Consider the following 16808-nt stretch of genomic DNA (forward strand, 5'->3'; position numbering starts at 1 on the left):
TAAGGAAGTCAGCTACTTATACCTTTTGATTCCTGGTATCCTGAAATTTCACGTTTTTCATAAATATCTTAAAGAACCCTGTGCTTGTATTAGATATCTGACGAGTTTACAACTATCCATGTGAAGTGGAGTGGTACTAGGTATCTTGATATGCCATTAATTTTGAGATACCACGCTTAAGGAAGTCAACTACTTATACCTTTTGATTGCAGGTAACCTGAAAATTAAAGTTTTTAGAAAATATATTAAGGAACTCCGTCTTTGTTTGAAATATCTGATTAATTTACCAATGTACATATGACAAAATCTGATACTAGGTATCTTGATATGCCATAATTTTTCAGATATCACTCTTAAGGAAGTCAGCTACATATACCTTTTGATGGCAGGTAAACTGAAATTTCAAGTTTTTCGCAAATATCTTAAGGAACTCTGTATTTGTATTAGATATCTGACTAATTTACAACTACCCACGTGAAGTGGTGTGATATTAGATATCTTGATATGCCAACAATTTTCGGATATCATACTTAACGAAGTCAGCTACTTATACCTTTTGATTCCAGGTAACCTGAAATTTCAAGTTTTCCGTAGATATCTTAAAGAACGCCTTGTTTGTATTAGATATCTGACTAATTTATAACTATCCATGTGAAGTGGAATGGTATTAGGTATCTTGACATGCCATCAATTTTCAGATATCACGCTTAAGGAAGTCAGCTACTTATACCTTTTGATTGCAGGTAACATGAAATTTCAAGTTTTCTACCAATATTTTAAGGAACTCTGAGTTTGTATTAGATATCTGACGAATTTACAATTATCAAAGTGAAGAAGAGTGATATTAGGTATCTTGACATGCCATAAATTTCCAGATATCACGCTTAAGGAAGTCAGCTACTTATACCTTTTGATTCCTGGTATCCTGAAATTTCACGTTTTTCATAAATATCTTAAAGAACTCTGTGTTTGTTTTAGATATCTGACTAGTTTACAACTATCCATGTGAAGTGGAGTGGTACTAGGTATCTTGATATGCCATAAATTTCTAGATATCACGCTTAAGGAAGTCAGCTACTTATACCTTTTGATTCCTGGTAACCTGAAATTTCAAGTTTTCTGTAGATATCTTAAAGAACTCCTTGTTTGTATTAGATATCTGACAAATTTACAACTATCCATGTGAAGTGGAATGGTATTAGATATCTTGATATGCCATCAATTTTCAGATATCACCCTTAAGGAAGTCAGCTACTTATACCTTTTGATTACAGGTAACCTGAAATTTCAAGTTTTCAACAATAATTTAAGGAACTCTGAGTTTGTATTAGATATCTGACTAATTTACAATTATCAAAGTGAAGAAGAGTGATATTAAGAATCTTGACATGCCATAAATTTCCAGATATCACGCTTAAGGAAGTCAGCTACTTATACCTTTTGATTCCTGGTATCCTGAAATTTTAAGTTTTTCATAAATATCTTAAAGAACCCTGTGCTTGTATTAGATATCTGACGAGTTTACAACTATCCATGTGAAGTGGAGTGGTACTAGGTATCTTGATATGTCATTAATTTTGAGATACCACGCTTAAGGAAGTCAACTACTTATACCTTTTGATTGCAGATAACCTGAAAATTAAAGTTTTTAGAAAATATATTAAGGAACTCTGTCTTTGTTTGAAATATCTGATTAATTTACCAATGCACATATGACAAAATCTGATACTAGGTATCTTGATATGCCATAATTTTTCAGATATCACTCTTAAGGAAGTCAGCTACATATACCTTTTGATGGCAGGTAAACTGAAATTTCAAGTTTTTCGCAAATATCTTAAGGAACTCTGTATTTGTATTAGATATCTGACTAATTTACAACTACCCACGTGAAGTGGTGTGATATTAGATATCTTGATATGCCAACAATTTTCGGATATCATACTTAACGAAGTCAGCTACTTATACCTTTTGATTCCTGGTAACCTGAAATTTCAAATGTTTTGTAGATATCTTTTAAGGAACTGTGTGTTTGTATTAGATATCAGACTAATTATCTACTTTCAACCTGAAGAGGAGTGGTATTAGGTATCTTGAAATGCCATCAATTGTCAGATAGATATGTTAGATACTTGACTAATTTATCTTTTCCGATATTACAGAGCTTTATATGAACTGTCTTGATATGCAATCAATTTTGAGATATCACGTTCGACGAAGTCAGCTACTTATACCTTTTGATTCCAGACATCTTGAAATTTAAAGTGTTTTGTATATAGCTTAAGGAACTGTTAGATATCTGACTGTAAACTACTATCCACGTGAAGAGGTATGATAATAGGTATCAAGATACCTAATATCACTCTTCTTCACGTGGGTGGTTGTAAGTTAGTCAGATATCTAATACAAACGCAGAGATCCTCAAGATATTTACGGAAAACTTCAAATTTCAGGTTACTTAGAATCAAAAAGTATAAGTAGCTAACTTCCTCAAGGGTGATATTTGAAAATTGATGGCATATCAAGATACCTAATACCACTCCACTTCATATGGATAGTTGTAAATTAGTCAGATATCTAATACAAACAAGGCGTTCTTTAAGATATTTATGAAAAACTTGAAATTCCAGGTTACCTGTAATCAAAAGGTATAAGTAGCTGACTTCCTTAAGGGTGATATCTGAAAATTGATGGCATATCAAGATATATAATACCATTCCACTTCACATGGATAGTTGTAAATTTGTCAGATATCTAATACAAACAAGGAGTTCTTTAAGATATCTACAGAAAACTTGAAATTTCAGGTTACCAGGAATCAAAAGGTATAAGTAGCTGACTTCCTTAAGCGTGATATCTAGAAATTTATGGCATATCAAGATACCTAGTACCACTCCACTTCACATGGATAGTTGTAAACTAGTCAGATATCTAAAACAAACACAGAGTTCTTTAAGATATTTATGAAAAACGTGAAATTTCAGGATACCAGGAATCAAAAGGTATAAGTAGCTGACTTCCTTAAGCGTGATATCTGGAAATTTATGGCATGTCAAGATACCTAATATCACTCTTCTTCACTTTGATAATTGTAAATTCGTCAGATATCTAATACAAACTCAGAGTTCCTTAAAATATTGGTAGAAAACTTGAAATTTCATGTTACCTGCAATCAAAAGGTATAAGTAGCTGACTTCCTTAAGCGTGATATCTGAAAATTGATGGCATGTCAAGATACCTAATACCATTCCACTTCACATGGATAGTTATAAATTAGTCAGATATCTAATACAAACAAGGCGTTCTTTAAGATATCTACGGAAAACTTGAAATTTCAGGTTACCTGGAATCAAAAGGTATAAGTAGCTGACTTCGTTAAGTATGATATCCGAAAATTGTTGGCATATCAAGATATCTAATATCACACCACTTCACGTGGGTAGTTGTAAATTAGTCAGATATCTAATACAAATACAGAGTTCCTTAAGATATTTGCGAAAAACTTGAAATTTCAGTTTACCTGCCATCAAAAGGTATATGTAGCTGACTTCCTTAAGAGTGATATCTGAAAAATTATGGCATATCAAGATACCTAGTATCAGATTTTGTCATATGTACATTGGTAAATTAAACAGATATTTCAAACAAAGACGGAGTTCCTTAATATATTTTCTAAAAACTTTAATTTTCAGGTTACCTGCAATCAAAAGGTATAAGTAGTTGACTTCCTTAAGCGTGGTATCTCAAAATTAATGGCATATCAAGATACCTAGTACCACTCCACTTCACATGGATAGTTGTAAACTCGTCAGATATCTAATACAAGCACAGGGTTCTTTAAGATATTTATGAAAAACGTGAAATTTCAGGATACCAGGAATCAAAAGGTATAAGTAGCTGACTTCCTTAAGCGTGATATCTGGAAATTTATGGCATGTCAAGATACCTAATATCACTCTTCTTCACTTTGATAATTGTAAATTCGTCAGATATCTAATACAAACTCAGAGTTCCTTAAGATATTTGCGAAAAACTTGAAATTTCAGTTTACCTGCCATCAAAAGGTATATGTAGCTGACTTCCTTAAGCGTGATATCTGAAAATTTATGACATATCACGATACCCAATATCACTACTTGCCATACGTATCGTTGTAAGTTAGTTAAATTTATGATATAAACACGGAGTTCACACGGATCTTGAAATTTCATTGTACCGATAATCAAAATGTATACATATATGTAAGTAACTGATTTCCTAAAGAGCGATATCTGAAAATTCGTGGAGTACCAAAACACCATCTATCACTTCTTGCCATATGTATAGTCGTAAATTCGTCAGATATCTAATACAAACATAAAGTCAAACATAAAGTTTCTTACGGTATTCACACTTATGTTGAAATTTCAGGGTAACTCGAATCAAATTGTAAAAGTAGCAGATATCTCAAAATGGATGGTATATCAAATGATTGAAGGTCTGATTTCAATCCGTATCACTTTTAAAGTAAACACTCAGTTGAAAAAGTTTATTCGTATTTTGCATTGCAATGTTATGTAATTGGGGATAATTGAGCATGAAATTTCATACGACTCCTCGTCCTCTTTAGAAATAAATCTGATAGACAATAATTTTCAAACTCATTAACTTTTATCTGGTAGCGAGCTATCAGTAATTATAACTTTTATATTTTGTAGTAGCTGGCTATGAGTAGCTAACTTTTCATACTTTTAGTAGCTGGCTACTAGTAACTGGATACTAGTAGCTAACTTTTCCTGGTTCAAGTAGCTGGCTACTAGTAGCCAACTTTTCTCTTTTTAAGTAGCCAGTTACTAGTAGCTGGTTACTAGTAGCCAACTTTACCGATCTACGATCGTACTACCATCAGTGCTTTATGGATGTGAACTTTGGAGCAACATGTCATCTGTTGATAAAGTTCGACTTAACACATTCCAACACTTTATTTGCAAAAACCCTCTTCATTTACCAAAGTTATGCAGGTCAGGTATGTGCGAATCACTTTTCAATGTTGTACCCATATGTGCTTAAATTGACGTGCGGAAACTTTTATTCTTTGGAAGATTATGTCGTCTGAATCCAAAAACATTAACGAAGTCAATATTTCTCGCAAAACTTTTTTCCTATCTGTACAGTCTCTCCGATGTTCATTCTGGTTTTATTCCCGATATTGTGAAGACTCTCCAATCATATGATCTTGTTTCCCATTTATGGAAATTTCTGGAGGATGGATCCTTCCCTTCGAAGCTGAACTGGAAGAATATGGTACGTGGTAGAGTCATGACCTCGCATCTATCTCAGCGTCAAATACGAATGTTGCACGACCGTGAATTTCTTTCCTTTATACAAATTTTCTCAGACTCAAAACCGTCGTCTATCTGGTTTTTAGCAAAAAACTACTAGGAAATTGAACTCTGCAAATTCATATGCAAACTGTGCACCAATACGTGCTCAATGGACCAATTCCAAAATTGCTCTCTTTGTGGAAGGTCTTTCTCTAATGTGTTTCAACATTCCTCTTGCGCATGTCCTGCAACTGCAATTATTAGGAACAATTGGTGGAACGTGATCACAAACTGTTTTGACATACGCCTATGTGCAGAGTTATGCGGATTGACAGAAAATGAAATGTTTCTTGTTCTTCTGGGGCGGTATACAATACATGAAACCAATAATCAAACCTTCCGCTTACTTAACTTCAATCTTGTTCGAAGCGCAGCTGCGCATTACCAGAGAGCTCTGGCTCAGTTACAGGTATCGCCTCCCTAGCTGTCAAACACCATGCCGTTATCTGCCCCCTATCCATCACATACTTTAAGGGTAGTGTATATATGTTTATTCTTCTATATTCTTTTTGTTTGTATATATATATATATACACTGTATGTCTGTTCAAAATGTAATATTCATGTATATGTAATTGTATATTAACTTATATTGCAATATCTCCACATGGAGGAAATAAAGAATGAATGAAAAAGATCTGTTCTGAGAGAATGTCAAGCTATAAAATTTGGATTGGATAATTTTTGTCTAAAACACACACACAGAATTCAACGAGGACATCGCGTCACTTCAAGGAAAAAAATTGTTGCAAAATATTGTGATTTACTATTTTAATGACAGAAAAAATGTTTATAAGCTTTTGTTAATTAATATTTGTGTTTAAAAACCTACCCAAAGGCTCTGAATGAAGCAAAATCACATTATTTATTGTCTTCCTGTACATAAATTTATTTCTTTATGATGCTTTAGGCCTATATTCAATAGAACCGAAATCTTTATTTTGATAAAATCTTATCAATGACTATAGTTAAAGTTACATACAAAACTATCATATAACTAATAGCACATTTTTACAACAAAATAAAAATCTTCAGATTTCTCGCAGTGAGAGAGAGAAAAAATGTCGTTCCGATGCCGGGAATCGAACCCGGGCCGTCTGGGTGAAAACCAGAAATCCTAACCACTAGACCACATCGGACTACATACTAATAAAGAGTTTAAAGTTATACAAATTGTTGGCAATCACCTAACTGCAACGGGAAACTTTTCATTGGTTTACCAAAATTAGTTCACGCACAATACGAACAAGCTGAAGTTAATTTTTGAAACCGTTAGAATTGACAACGTTTACGAAGGTGAGTTACATGCAATAACTTTATCTTTGAGTATCAATATTACATGCAGTTTACGAGGAATGGTAACGTTGGCTCACATTTCTAGATATTTGTCTAGATCTAGGTAAGGCTAGTGCACCGTTGGCGTTGCAAACCTATAGGCCTATGTAAACAAAACATTGCATTGTTGGGTTCTTCTGAAGTACACGGTTCACACGAAACTTCAGTCTTTAGAATGTAGCTTATAACATTATGATATTCAATATGATTTTCTGTTGTTTTCATTGTGTCGACGGGGTACGTACTGGGAATCCGGTCGTATCTGTTTCTATATTGAATTTTTCTGCGGAATCTCGATCGCCAATAGGCCTATTTTTGAAAGCATTGAATTTTTAGACAATGCACAATGATTTCATATTTGATTTGATAGAAATAGATTTGTATGACGAATTGATTTTTTCAACACTCCTAACTTTAACCGCGATATGAAAAGGGGCGTGGACGTTTCCACATTTCTTTTTGTTTGATTTCATAATCAAGAGTTATCTTTCTTGGAATAAAAGATGCTGTGGTCACGAGTGGTGGATCCAGAAAATTTTCGGAGTCGAATTTACTAGTTTTGGCTGGTTGTGTTGGAGTTACCTACTTAAATGGAATTCTGGAGAACTCGTACCCAGGAGAACCTGTACCTAGGAGAACTCGTACCCAGAAATTGGGCCCGGGTACGACTTCTCTAGGAGAACTCGCACCCGAGTACCGAGTACCCAAATTTCTGGGTACGAGTTCTCCTGGGTACGACTTCTCCTGATACCCTTAGATGTAATATTCCGTTCAATGCTCGCTTCAAAACTACCTGTCAGATCCAAACTTTCGACTGTACAAATAGAAGGATGTCCAAAAATTGCAAGTCTCCAAATTTTACTGTATGAGAAAAGACCGTTTATTGGAATCAATTGATTCCAGGAGGGATATCACTGAGAATAAAGACAATGATAGCAAAACGGTTTTAAAGAAAAACTCCATTTATTTCTCCTTCTCAAACTTCGCACAAAATATTAGAATTCTCAAACATTCGACTGTCGTGAGTACTGCCGGGCCACTGTACCACATTTAAAGAGTTCGTGGTCACAGATTGCCTGTACATTAATTAGAAAAATAACCATTTCTATTGCTAAACAGTTCAGCATTATCCCGTCCTAGAGAAATAATGGGAATGTGGGTACAATCTATCTGTCCCACAACACCAGGCATGCTACTTTGTTGCATAAGCACTCTATTCTGTTTCCAAGAAATTTTATATGATTATTGTCCAAAGAAGCTACTGCATGCGAAATGTTCTTCCTGATTCTCGACCCAGCACATTTGTGTACCTCAAACAAACCGTCATTTACTGATAACAAGTTTCCAGTTGCATAATATCGGTATCTCAAAGTTATTAGATGTTGATTCAATGGAGAGACCGATGAATCGCCCAAATCATCAATATTCATCTGTAGTTTAGAATAGACAAAACAGGCTCTTTGCTAAGTCGAAATATGTCTATAAAATCTGTATCATTATGATACGTGAAATTAGGTCTGTCTCTAACAACTTGTTCTCTTCTAATTAATCCGTCTACAAGATGATAATGAAGCCTGTCCACTGCACTCAAATACATGAAGCTGGGTTTAAACCACCAGCACACCTGATTCATCATTAATCGTAATTCTGAGCCGTTCTTACCTCAGCTCTACCTGTCTGCACCGCGTAAATCTGGATTCAACAGATATCGTTGATCGGGGGTTTGAACCTGAGATACGCAACTGGCCAAATTCGAACCCAACCGATATAATAGCCTGCTAAAAAGTTGTGTAATATAGCCAAATGAAATTTCTGCAAAAATGATATATTAAAATAGATCTGGTTCTTTTAGTAAATATCCAATAGATAAATAGCCAGTGACGTTGATCGTAATGACGAAATCACCATGACTCAGTGTTGTTCACAAGCAACGTTTTTATGATCTTACAATAATTATCTAACTGATAGAGAGGCGGACGAACAGACGGACGTCCTTGCACCCCTTTTATTTACCTTTGATGTGATGCTTGTTCTTGATAACATACTTGTATATTATGCAATATATTTTCTGAACCTTTCTAATTCTGATACTGTACATTTTTCAGAATTATGGCAGAACTGAGAATCCAATTCAGTTTGTCTATGATAATAGCTGGTATTTTGGCAGAAGTGGTCAGTACATTCTGGTACAATAACCACTCACCATGGGGACGTAGGACTGGGGACCGCTACATGCTAGCCGCCATTGTGTGTGACGCCGGGCTAGTCATTGCTGTCAAGTTTATCATGGAGTAAGTAGAAATGGAAATTAACGAGGCTAATTGGACAATGGTAGATCATCTATGATCTATTTGCTTATAAATTCGAAAGAAAAGTATTATCACATGTAAAGAGTTATACCATCCCTATTTCAGCTCCTTTTGGTCTGTTGGTCGCTGGGAGGATGCCTTTGTTTTAGCGCTAACGCTAGCTGCCATCTACGGATGCCTTGAAGGTCCTCATGTGGTTCATAACTCTCGGAGCTTCTCGTGGTTTTTCTTCCATACCGTCCACAAATTCTTAGTAGTTTTTGTTATCGCCATGGCTCTGGTTTATTTTAGTTACCTTGGATAGTTTCACAGCCCTCTACACTTTAGTTTACATCATATCATAGATCTGCATGTACCTCCTTTAGTATTCATATTTGACTTAATTCCTGAAATGTAAAACTACTTGTTGTGTTGGTATGAATGGTAACATAAGCTTTATTTGTTTGCTCAAGGAATGATATTTATGATATACCGCTATATGATATTGAATCCGATACAAAGTTTTCTCTCACATTTTATATTTACATCTATATATTTAACATGTATCTTATTTTTGACATTGTGCACATTTCTACGCATTATTTTTTCAAATTTGATTATTTTTAGAATCTTTTATTATGTTTTACTCCATTATTTTTAATAATAACGTAGCATAATCATAACTGTTACCTCATATATTCCTCCATTCTCTCACCAGAGGGCGCGATACGCAAGCTTCACGCCCTCTGGTGAGAGATTGATATTCTTCTTGTCTAGATATACTACTTGTATACAATACTGAATGTATTAAATGTTGTAATATAAATTTGCCTTGTTTTGTTTTGGCAGATAGAATTTTTATATCAGTATCATCGCGCATATATATCTCTCATTCACCAATAATCACGTACATTTGTAAATCTATACTTGCATCAATGATAGAAAATAAAACTGCTACAGAACTACAGCTCCCCTAGATCGTCACGAAACATTTTTTTAGTCTGAAAATGTTCTGAAGTCTTGGAGAATATTCTCAACTCCCCTAATCTTAATTTAGACTCAGCGACCGTCATAATAAAGGTGACACAAGAAAAATTCTCAAAGTCGGGCCAAAATTAAAAATAGCTTTGTTTCCCGCACCCGACCGACCGTGTGAAAACGTTGCGACCGAATTTTTTTTCTTTCGGTCATTGGACGTTCTTTTCTTTTTTTAAACCGGATCTTGACCGGAATCGTTCTGTATATTATTTTGAGCCTTGGAGTTATTTCCCTTGTACAGAATTCTGTGGATAACCGGAACTACTCGGCCAATTCCAACACACAAAGTATGGACAAAAACGGAGTTGCTCCGAAAGAGAAATTTTTACGACCAAACAGTCATAATTTGAAAACATGGCGAAGTTCGCCGTGTTTTCTGTCACAATTTTTAGGGACGACCGTGAGATCGTAACCAAAACTATTCGAAAGATAGATCTGAGCAATACATCGGAAAACGTCCTTTCATCGTTTAAATGTTTATACGAAATCCGTTTAACATTATAAATTTATACGCAATCTTTATAGCACTGTAACGTTAACAAATATTTACTACCATAACTAAAAGTTTCTTATCGTATATGCTTACAAACCCTTACAACATCTAAACTTACAACATATAAATTTACAAACATTAATAATTATTATATTAAACTTAATTTTACAGCATTCTAATGAACTTTTGGCATTTAATAACGTATGGACTCCGTGGCCGAGTGGTTAGAGCGTTGGGCTCAAGATCACACGGCCTACCATCTATATGTGGGCGGTTACGAATCCTGCTTACGCCCAAAAAAAATTCTTTATTTCTTTCTTTCCCTCGTTTCTCTTTATATGAATACGGATATGTCCATATGTATGGATTACAATTATTATTATATTATGTGTATATATCTGTGCATATGTAAATGTGTGTTTATATGTAAATTATTATGCTGTAATATCACGGGTATACATTAATTTTAAAATCAATTATTATAGCCATTAATATAGTCATTAATTTAGTCCATGTCATACTAATTTGTTATATGAACTAACTCATTAACTTCTTTTACTTTATTATTTTATTACGATATACATCTTTAGTTTACATACATAATACATACTATCGAATAAGAGTTAGGGAGCCATGTCGTGCTATATTAGCTGGATCTAGCTACAGAAACATGGTACAGGGTATGAGGTGTAGCACCTGATGATGACCTCAAAATTCTTGCCTAATGACGATCTCAAAATTGTTGTATGGCATAATTTATGATTAATAACTAATAACTAGTAGCACTCTATTATCAAAATTTTCTTTGGCGACCCTACCCTATTTCTTTTCTGTATATATTTTAGTTATTTCACATGTATATACATACCTACATCCCTATTACTATTACCTGTTACTAATATTACTAATTATTACCTTCTATTAAAATCCAAATAAATATTAAATATTCTGTTATTTATAAAAAATTATAATATATTAAACATAAATTATTATTAAAATTATTAAATAAATCAAATAAAAATTATTATAATAAATTTTCTTTATCAATTGTATTACTCATTTATAAGTTACTTCTTTATTTAATTATGATTTATGACATATGACCACATGTATGTGTCCAGCCATCAAAAGACAGTACCACAGTCATTAGACGTGTTGGTACACGATGGTCCTTATTTTTTATATTTATTTATTTTTAAACCATGTGACAACCCATACGTCCCATACGGAGCAAATGTATGTTGCTACAACACACTTCCAACTTCACTATGTTGATGCATTTGGGAGGTGTTGGAGGGTGAGGCTGGATCGCAATGAGATGGATAGTATTATGGCAGATAATACAGTCACCAATCGGTTAACGATATATAGTTAACCAATCCTACGAATATCAAACAAACTACACTGTCATGAAACCATATATGAATGCTTTGGACAGACATTCAATTAGGAAAAAAAAAATCTACCGACCGACCGACCCATGTTGAAAATGGCGGGTCGGGTGCGGGAAACGAAGATATTTTTAAGGATGGCCTCAGTTTCTATTCTCAAATATTTGAGTCTACAAAATGTCATGTTTAAGACACAAAAGAGTGACGACAAGAAGAAGTTTGCGTGTTCTATAGACTTTTTCACGCATCGGGGATTCCGAATATCCACTAGAGATTAGAATTTACGGAAATCATTGCCATGAGATGACAGTATTTCAAGTGTTGTGTTATATCACTGCAGACACAGGATAAAACTATGCCATTCCGTAAACTCAATGACAGAGCCCTGCCATTCAGTCATCTTTGCAGGACTTTCAGTCCTCTGAATGGCAGTTTCATCCTAAGAGACTTGTTATAGATCCTTCTGAAAGTGAGGGTGTAAACGTTAGAAACATTCCACGTCTGGTAATTTATAAATCGTAATTTCTAAGTGGGAAAGAATTGCTTATCGTTTGGCGCATGGATCGAGAAGTGGGGTGTTCAAGAATTTTTACAACATAATTTACATTGATTTTAAAATAAATCGAATAAAATAAGAGAGAAAACTTTCAAGCAACCAAGGAGTATATATATTTTTAAGTTAGTTTGTAAATAGATGAGGTCTGTTGTGACAACCTAACTAAAGTTGCTTATGAATATACAGATTTTGGCATACAGGTATATGTGATACTTTTCCTCAAAATTATGCGGGGGAGTATGACGTCTGCACAAAGTCTAATTTCAAAACAGAGCGCTAGGAAGAGAAATAAAACACAGATTTTGAAGTCTCCGTAATCGAAATGTTTGAAGGATGTCAGACTTGCATTTTCTATCATCAATGTTTGTAAATACTCTAAACGAACCGTTCAAGTTATCTCCCTTTGGACGCACTCTGACTGTTGCTTCTTATCTTGTCGATGAGGAAAACATATACACAACTTCAATATTCCACCTACATAGCAATTACAGGATAATACGATACAGTGTAATCTGCCAAATCTCTGACGGCAAAGTTTGCTTGTGAAGCACTCCTTATTCCATCACCGATTCTCCGCTCAACCATTTTGTTTCCTCTGCCAAATATTTTACTATGATTTAAATGTGCAGAACTTTTTATACGATAGTTTAAACTTTATTTAGGTGGCAGGGGACAGTTTCTTTGGTTTTGAAACATGTGGATAGGGGGTATACACCAAAGTCAGATTATGACAGACTAATGGAAAATCACATTTCCCTTTTATGTCAATACTTGTATTTCATATTAGTGTAGTTAATAAATTATGGCCCTAAATTACATGTAATCTATAAATACTGGTGCTGGTGCACAAAACATGCTCTGAGCAGATTCCCCTTTTTTGCTTTGATTTTCCCTCATTTGGGCTAATCCGCACCACCCCCACACCATCACAGTACAAACATGGGGATTTCGACACTGTGCACAATCAAGAACCCTATCTGCCCTTCTCAAAAATCTACCTCTTATATGGGGCCATCCACCTTCCCTCACAGCTACAGACCTTTTGCTAGACCCTGCATGTTTTCACCAGAATTTCTTCAGCAACTGACCACGTGTCTTAGTTTCGTATTTGCACCCATCTATATGCTAGGAATCATGGTGACACCTACATGTTGTATATCAACATTTTTATTAAGCACTCAGCTACATTTGACATGCATCCTAAAATTATTGTATACATTTTTACACATGTAATATCACTTCAAATATGGGGTATTTCCATTTTTTGAAAAAGTTGACCGGGGCCTATAGTGCGAAACTGTCCCCTGCTACCTTAACGACAATTAGAAAAGTAAAGTTGTACACTTCATATCAATTCTGGTCAGCTCGGATATTTACGGAAAGGGGTCTTTGATGTGGGGGGAAACCAGAGTGGGTGATCACATTATGTCCTTTCACATACAACGACTGTCGGTCCTGGGCATCGAACTCGGGTCACAGCGATGGGAGGCGAGTGTGTTATTTAACCACTTAGTTAACCAGACACCCCAACTTTTTATATATAGATTGCAGATGAAATAAAAAGAGTGACGTCATGAAGTGGCAACATCATACTCCATAAGAGTACAATAGTAACTTTGTAATGTTCAATTCTTTCCTTCTAACCACTGCACTTAACATTCAATCCCTTTGTGACATTCCTTACTAATATGTTTGTAACGTACTGAACATTTCCCTAATATATATATATATATATATATATATATATATATATATATCTACATTGATCCACATTCCATTTGATTTTACTTATTTTTATTTTTAGTTAAACACACTGGTAGTAGAGATGCTTTTAAAACCCAAGTGTGACTTGAAAATTTGAGGTCATTAAAAAGGGATCGATGAATGGTTCGTTACCTTTATAGAGGGCGTGACTGTCGCTCCCTGTGGTGGAAAATTTACACATATGGGTCAAAAATATTTAAAAGACATGAAAACAAAAATTGTATATTCGTTCTAACGAAAGATTTTAGTCACACAATACTCTGTTTTTTTATAGTTGAAATAAGTTTGTTGAAAATATTAAGATTCCATGGATTTGTTATTCAAAACGTTTTAGATTCAGGTGTTATTTTTGACGTTTTATCAATGTCAAATGGATTACTACATGCCGCTATAAAACAAAGGTTAAAGGAAATGTTTATATATAAATACAGGAGTGGCCTGTCGGTAGAGATACATGTAATTCCTCTAAAGGTCACGTTTATATATTCTTAAACTTAAATCAAAATTTGATAATGAAAATCACGTATGTAGTTTCTATTTAAATTTAGAAGAATAATTGTGAAAATTAGAACTTCCATTTGAAGCAGGAGGGTGGACAAGTATTCCACTCAATGAAAGATTATATATACGTATGTGCATGTATTATACCTGTATATATATAATTCGTTCTCACTGCGCATTGTGGATCACACACAGATATAGATATAATATGATTTTCACTATATTTTAGAATGTGAAGCATTATCAAAACCATGTAAGGATTATCTAGACAATAGATATTGTATAACAAAATTAATGTACTGTAATTTTCCGAATGAATGTGCAAATCCCATGTAAAATCACATAATAAACTGCATGCTGGGAAGAAAACAACACCAGTCTACTTGAAAAACAATCTTTTAGAGTATAAAAAAAGTTCTAGCAATTAATTGTAAAGATTAACAAAACATGCACTTATTTTGATTATATCTTTATCTATTTCAAGTTTTATTTGAGTTAATAGACAATTATATACCCATACGAAAGTACACAACTATCTTTGACCAGCACCTATAGCTTAGTGTAAAATTCCAAAAATCAATTTGTGTTAAATTGACACGGAGGTGATCATGTGAAATAAAATGGATTAGGCAACAGACAAACACCCGTTCATCTCGCCATTTGTGTCCGGTGCCGTGTTTTATTGGCCGTAATCCCCGCTGTCACGGTCGTCGTCAGTCCATGGTCACTCTGAGAAAACAAGACTCCTCCATTAGACAACTCGACGAACTTCTACAACAGATTTCATTTTCACATTTGTTTGTTTTACATTTACAGAAAATTTTAATTCTGTTGACTCAAAGATGACAGGTGTAATTTAAAATAAATTGAGAATCCATATGCTGGTATTTTTTTTATCGTAAGACTCAAATCTTTGTTATTTCAAAGGTCTTATTGGGGTCTAGAGTTCTTTAAGTGTCCTCTTAATTTGGTATAAATAATAATCAAATGTACTTTGATTTTGTGGAACATTTCTTTTAAGAATGTCATAGTTGAGATTTCAGAGTTTTATACATGTCTTATACACGTTTATTTAAAAGTTATATAAGATGTCCCTGAAGGAACATTATGATATTCTATATTCAGGCCGCATGCTGACGTATCCCACATACTATATCTTATCATGCAGTTGTTGGCAATTTCAAAAATAAAAGTGTTTTATTTTCAAATAGCGGTTGCAATTTCACATAATTAAAAAATAAATGTCCCATGCCCTCATTGTCCAAGAATTTCTTCCGGATTCTTTTGGTCAGAGCTGTGAGTAGATATGTACCATCAAGTAGTTGTGAAATAAAAATTAATGTACCTTCAATTTCAGATAAGTTAAATTAAGGTACTGGTCAATTTTCTGATAGGTTTTAACTAATTCGTCATTTCCATTGAAAATCACCCAACGGTGGGAATGTTTCTGAGTCATCTTTGATAGTGTATCACAAGTAGACCGATACGGTCGAGGTATGTATAGAAGGAGGGGACAATCCCCAGTTCCTCACCAGTCCTGTATACATACGTAATTATATATATATATATAACACATATCAGTCCAAGAGTGTAAATTCAAGAAAATAGTGCTAAATTTATTTACAGTGCCTATCCTATCGTGATAGGAAGCAGTGTGTGTACTCTTAATAATCTATGCTGAGCAACAGAAACGGCAATGGGGGAAGAGAGAAGGAAAATATGAAATATTGCTTTTTTGCCGATATTCACAACTCTTTCAGTTAATAATAGAAGAAGTGGAAATGAAAAAATATTACACTTCAAAAATCCTACGTACCTCATTTCAGTAATAGAAAATACAACTGTATATAAATCTGAATTTTACTATAATATATATATATACATATGTATATATATATATATATATATATATATATATATATATATAAACTTGCTCAGTTATACTTTTTCTCATAATTGTAAGGATCAGGAATAAACGCATGATGCTTTACCGCCTGTTACATGTATGAACATTAAACAGGTGACAGATCTACACGTCACAAAGATAAGCGATTTTCTTACTTATTCTAGCTATACATCA

The 16808-nt window shown here is 34.0% G+C and overlaps 2 protein-coding genes and 1 non-coding gene across 4 annotated transcripts in view; 2 read left to right on the top strand and 1 right to left on the bottom strand.

Annotated features, from left to right (window-relative positions):
- Nucleotides 1–16808, top strand: part of LOC125670354 (solute carrier family 17 member 9-like) — a 960148-nt gene that overhangs the window by 20519 nt on the left and 922821 nt on the right. The window lies entirely within an intron of this gene.
- Trnae-uuc (transfer RNA glutamic acid (anticodon UUC)) lies at nt 6430–6501 on the bottom strand. The gene has a single exon. It is a non-coding gene; the product is annotated as a tRNA-Glu (tRNA).
- LOC125670361 (uncharacterized) lies at nt 6568–9811 on the top strand. The gene is made up of 3 exons (XM_048905477.2): nt 6568–6658; nt 8803–8988; nt 9112–9811. The coding sequence occupies exons 2-3, from the start codon at nt 8807–8809 to the stop codon at nt 9308–9310; spliced, it is 381 nt and encodes a 126-aa protein (XP_048761434.2). The 5' UTR covers nt 6568–6658; nt 8803–8806; the 3' UTR covers nt 9311–9811.

This window comes from Ostrea edulis, chromosome 4 (genome assembly GCF_947568905.1).
Source record: "Ostrea edulis chromosome 4, xbOstEdul1.1, whole genome shotgun sequence".
Lineage (NCBI taxonomy): Eukaryota > Metazoa > Mollusca > Bivalvia > Ostreida > Ostreidae > Ostrea > Ostrea edulis.